The sequence below is a fragment of the Gastrolobium bilobum genome, unplaced genomic scaffold, assembly GCF_033153095.1.
Source record: "Gastrolobium bilobum isolate Gb01-03AN ecotype WA unplaced genomic scaffold, APGP_CSIRO_Gbil_v1 utg6974, whole genome shotgun sequence".
NCBI lineage: Eukaryota > Viridiplantae > Streptophyta > Magnoliopsida > Fabales > Fabaceae > Gastrolobium > Gastrolobium bilobum.
Genome location: NW_026897472.1, coordinates 55,613 through 61,612, shown reverse-complemented (window position 1 = coordinate 61,612; position 6,000 = coordinate 55,613). Strand labels below are relative to the sequence as shown.

Here is a 6,000-nt window from a genome sequence, read left to right as displayed (position 1 = left end):
TGCTTCGGAGCAGTTGGTATGCTTTCAGTGTGGTAAGGAGGGCCACTTTTCTAGAGACTGTCCGTCGTCGACGGCGAGAGCTGCAGCTGTTCAGGCAGTTCCATTGCAGATGGTTCCTTTGGCACCTACTTCGGCACCTGCAGTGCCACCTTCTACTCGGCGTGTCTACACTTTGGATAGGCAGCAGTCGGATAGAGCTCTGAACCATGTCAGAGGTACTGTGTCTGTTGGTGATTCATCTGTTGATGTATTGTTTGATTCCGGGGCTACGCATTCGTTTGTTGCAACCCCGATTTCTTTGGGGTTTGAGTTGCCCATGTCTGTGCTTTCTCCACCATTGCAGGTGACTACTGCCACTAGAGAAAAGTGTGATGCTACCACTGTACATCGAGATGTCGTGTTTCAATGGGAGAGCCGTGACTTCTCGGTAGATCTGATAGGGTTGCCGATGGCTAATTTGGAAATCATCCTTGGCGTGGATGGATTGTCCAATAGTTGATTGATTGATTGATTGTTGTGCCTAGCGAGTGGTGATGTCTCTGTGTGAGTCCACAGCCAGTTCCTCGCCTTTTATTGCTACGGGCTAGGAGGGCCTTGTGGGCAGGGACATTGATTATGTCATGTTGTGAGGTTTGGTGAGTGGGACACATGAGGATCTCACTGGCATTCTTGTGGTGAAGGAATTCCTCAAGGTGCTTCCTGAGGAGAGTCCTGAGTGTTTGCCACAGTGGGAGATAGCATTCTCCATTGAATTGTTGCCTGGTGTGGGGCCTTGTTATTAGCTCCATACCGGATGCCGCCAAGGATGATATAAATATTTGCATGTTAAATATTTATACCATGTATCGCATTGTTAATAAATTTATACCATTTACATGTTAAATATTAAACATTTATACCATGTAACATGCCGCCATGTTACACCTACTAATGTAACATGGTCGGGCTGAGTTTTTAAATACTGATTGGATTACGATTATCATTTATTGATTTTAATATAAATATTTGTGATATCTTATGGGTTTTTGCAAAATCGATAAGTATTATAAGTTTAGCTTCATTTTTTTAATTATTGAATATTAAATATAATATACATTACATAAATTAAAAATATTTAATATTAAAACGTGTCCAAACGTGTCAAAATTTAATATTTTTTAGCATTATATGTCGGAGTATCGCATTGTGTCGTATCCCGTGTCCTAAATCAGTGTCGGTGCAACATAGCCCATGACAATAAAGGTAGAAAGTCCAAATCTAACTGATTGTTGCAACATTCAAGTACTCTGCTTAGCTTTGGATGAGGTACATAATACTTAAATTTATTCGAGTCATAGCATTTGATTTGAAAAGAAACATAGTTGCTTTTAAGAATGTGAGATAAAGGGGCTAGGATTATATCTTAATTTCGGCAAGATACTACATATAAAATTGTTGAATATTTTTTCTAATTTTTGTTTCTACCATTCACTTGCTTTTGTGCAGGTTGAATTTTGAAGCAGCGATATAAGATTTTCTGCTTGCTTTTTAAGATTCATGGCCACAAATTCTAATCACAGAAAAAGGCTCTATTTTCACAGAAAAAGGATGTGTACATATAATTGTCCTGAGAAGCCAGCTCCCAGTGGTAGCATTAGCACTAGACTGTTCTTTTTATTCATAGCCAGTCTTTACCATGTATCAGAATTGTAATAATTTTCTCGTATAAAAAATGAAAATAAATTATATTTTTTTATATCGGGTTAATTTTTTTGTTAATAAAATTAAGTTACTCTACTAATGGATGGTCTATTTACGGACCGTACGTGCTGATATAATGCTAGCCACATGTCAACTTAATTCACAACTATTAAAACTTGTCCCCCTTCACGCCTATTATAGAACTAAGTTTTGTGTATTTTCTTGTCATTCCTACTTATTAAAGCAGGGGTGTACATGTTTACCGAAGAAAAATCGAATTAAATTGAATTTTTTGAAAAATTAAACTGAATTGATTTAAACAGTTCGGTTTGAAAACGATTTGATTCAGTTTAAAATAGATTCAGTTCGATTCAGTTCACAGTTCGGTTCAATTTTTTGATTATTTTGTGTATCCCTATATAGTAAAGTAAGGGTGTTTATAATTTCAAAATTAAAACAATTTAAATTAAATAAAAAAAATTCGAAATAGAAAATTAAACAAAAAAAATTAAGTTTCATTTTGTAAAATTTTTAAATGATAATAAAATTATTTAGTTTAATTTTTTTTTATTTACAAAGCTGCAAAACAAAACCAAATAAAACTTGCATAATTATACATTACTGCAATTGAATTTCATATAATTAGATTATTTGGCATGGACTTACATGGGCTAAAAGTTATTTGGCATAATTATACAGGCAAAAAAATTAAAATAATGTATTTAAATTAAATAATTACGCATTTAATGTTGTTTCGTAAAAAATTACAAATCTACTGCACAATGTGACGCCAGTTTTGGGCGTCACATGTGACGCCCCAATGGGGCGTCACATATGACGCCCAAAACTAGCGTCACATGTGTGCTCTATATATTTCCTCACCCCCTCCATTCAATTCACACCTCTTTTCTCACTCTTCATATCTCTCTTCTCCACCAACATTCCTTTATCTTTAATTTAGTATTTGAATTTTAGTTGTAATTCTATTTAAAAATGAGCTCAAATCCTGATTCTGTTCGTGTTGAGTTATATTACAATGGTAGGAAGGTAGAAGGTCGACGAGGTGTCATATTCGAAGGTGAAAAAAGGCCGACACGTATCCAACGCAACACAACCGTTGGCGATTGCATCAGAGAATTCGGCAGAAGTTAAGTCTTCAAGACAACCAATGTATCACCGAGATCACAACAAGGGTGTGGCAAGGTGATAAATACATTAGTTTGAAAGTGCTTGACGATGAAGACTTGGAGATGACAATGGAAGAATTTTGCAACCAGTCAAGGACAGATTTTCTAGAGTTGTATGTCGACATCGTTGCAACGGAGAATGCTCCCATACCGGTGAGGTCAGTTTATTTAAATTCTCCCCGTCTTCCAGCTTCTCCTGCCGCTCATGCGTCTCCAGTTGGTAACTTTTCTGAGGGAGATGAAAATGATCCGACTTGGGAAATGCACGACGAAGATGACGATGAAAATATGGCAATGGAAGAACATCTTCTGGCGGAGGATGCTAGTTCTTCAGAAGGAGATGAATCTCGTGAGATGGGTGCGTCTGAAATTCCAATATTCCATCAACCAGTCGTCGCGCAAATGCCGCAGTTGAATGACGTTGCGTCTGCTCCGTTTGGTATTCCACAAGAAGGTAATTGTTCCCATTTGTATACTGCGTGAATAAATAACTGATTTAATACCTGAATTAGTAAGTTCGTATTAAAAAATTATAATCCGCAATTGCAGGTGACACAGATGTTATTCCTTTTTGGGAAGGAATTCCGTATTATTCTTACATTGATTGGAGTTATCAGAGCGAATAAGAATCATGTACTGATGGTTCGGTGTCTGGATCGGCTTCAATACAAGGTTTGTGGCAACTGGGTGACATGTTATTTGTCAATCAAGAATTTGCGACAAAAAAAGATGTCCAAATGGCACTTAAGCACAACCTTATTAGGGAGCATCAAGAAGCCATTGTAATTGAGAGCACGCCTGCAAAGTTGTCCATGAAATGTTGTGCATACGATCAAGGTTGTCCGTGGCGCGTAAGGGCGATCAAACCGGTGTTTCGTGAAAATTGGAAAATAACGAGATGGGTGGAAAACACGAATGTGTGAATGAGCACATTTCCCAGGGTCATAGACAGCTCGATGCGGACGTTATTGCAGATCTCGTGATAGGTACCTTTTTGTATTTTAGATGTGTGATTGAACACAAATGTGTAATTAAATTCGTTCGATGTTATCGAGGCACTGATATCCTCTTCAATGCAGGGATGATAAAGTCTGAACCATCTGTGTCAATCTCTTTGGTGCAAGAAAGGATAACTGCTAAATATGGCTTTCAAGTTTCCTACAGAAAGGTGTGGTATGCGAAGCAGAAAGCGATGGCAATTCTGTACGGTGATTGGGAGGAATCGTATGCTTTTTTACCAAGGTGGTGCGAATACATGCTTCGCTTTTTCCCAGGTTCATTTTATCATATACAAACTAATGATCTTTATGCCGAGCAGAGCTTAGTTTCTGGAAAAAAGGTTTTTCATCGTATTTTTTGGACGTTTAGACAGTGTTGTGAGGCGTTCAAATTTGCCAAACCCGTCATCCAAATTGATGGAACACATTTATATGGAAAGTACAAAGGGAAATTGTTGGTGGCCATAGCCCAAGATGGTAATAATGAATGTTTACCGATCGCATTTGCCATCGTAGAAGGCGAAACTTTGGAAGCATAGGATTATTTTCTCGTTAATATTCGTGCTCATGTGACTACGATGTCAAACATATGTTTGATATCCGATCGGCATCGAAGCATAATATCTGCTGTGGAAAATAACCCTACTTGGCAGCCGCCAAATGCGTATCACGTATTCTGTATTCGTCATATTGCAAGCAACTTCAATCAAAAGTTTCGAAATGAAGATTTGAAGCGGATGTTAAAGAATTTAGGTATACTCATTGACTGAATGCGTAATTATTTCTTTCCATCATGATTGTCAATTTATGCTTAATTCGTTTATGTCCAATTTGTGCAGGTTATACTCCAACAATGGTTGATTTTGAAAGGAATCTTGCGAGTTTCCGTGAAAGTAGTCCTCAAATTGCTGAGCGGATAGATGCGATTCCTAAGGAAAAGTGGTCGCGTGCCTACGATATTGAAGGACGGAGGTACGGTCATATGACAACAAATTTGGCTGAATCTGTCAATAGGGTTTTGAAGGGGGCCAGAAATATGCCTATAACAGCATTGGTTAAGCATACATATAGCAGATTGGTTGCATATTTTGTTGAGAGAGGAACAAATGCTCTTGCACAACTTCAATCAGCTCATCGTCACTCCAAACATGTTGTTGAATTGGTCAAGAAGAACCAGGTAGATGCAACAGGCCACCACGTTCGTGCATACAATGTTGAACATACTGTATTCGAGGTTGACGCAGGTTGAGAACGTTCATATTCTGTCAACCTCCCACAGAGATACTGTCAGTGTGGAAAGTTTAAGGCCTTTAAGTATCCATGTAGTCACGTCGTTGCTGCTGCGTTAAGTGTTAGGCAGAGTGTGGAGGAAGGGGTGGAGCAATGGGTGGGAATCGTATCCATGCCCAAATTTGAAGGAGAATATGGCAACCACCCATGTCGCTTCGACGAGCATCTGTCACTTCACACAAATTCCTGAACAAGTGTGTCAAAACTGCAGATCCCCAGCTGAGTCGGCCAATGTCCTCAAATCCTCCACCTAGCAACGGGACAAGCCGGCAACCAAAATTGCTACCTCCAGACTTGTCCGCCAGCAACCAAGTCCCTAACATTCGGGCAATGTGGGCTTTTGTGAAGTAGATCTCGGCAACATGATTCCCTTCATGATCAGTCCACCGGGTATAATGTCGATCCAAGAATGAGATGCGGAGGTCGCCAGAATGATGGAACTCACCGGCCTCTGGAACATGTCCAAAAACAGCAGCACAAGCAGCGTGCCAATCCTCAGAGGTCGATCCGATGACGACAGTACCGTCGGTCGGCAAGCCCAAGATGCCTGCCACATCTTGTAAGGTGATCGTCATCTCACCTTGGGTCATGTGAAAGGTATGTGTCTCTGGTCTCCACCTCTCGACCAGAGCACTAATTAAAAATGTATCTATCTGTGATAAATTACGCAGTTATCACGTGTTAACGAATTTTATTAAATAATTACATAAATACAAAACGACATAAATAACATACCTGGATATGTTGCATCCTGGCAACATGTATGAAACCCGCCTGTCTGAGGTACTCTTCCACAACCTGTGGAATAGCACCGGTAGGTGGGCCCCCTTGTGGCTTCCCACGCC

The 6,000-nt window shown here is 39.5% G+C and overlaps 1 protein-coding gene across 1 annotated transcript; it reads right to left on the bottom strand.

Moving 5' to 3' along the window:
* Positions 1–5,217: 5,217 nt before the first annotated feature.
* On the bottom strand, positions 5,218–5,730 carry LOC133307192 (serine/threonine-protein phosphatase 7 long form homolog). Its single transcript, XM_061507650.1, has one exon. It carries the CDS (start codon positions 5,728–5,730, stop codon positions 5,218–5,220), a length of 513 nt encoding a protein of 170 aa, XP_061363634.1.
* Between the last annotated feature and the right edge of the window lie 270 nt (positions 5,731–6,000).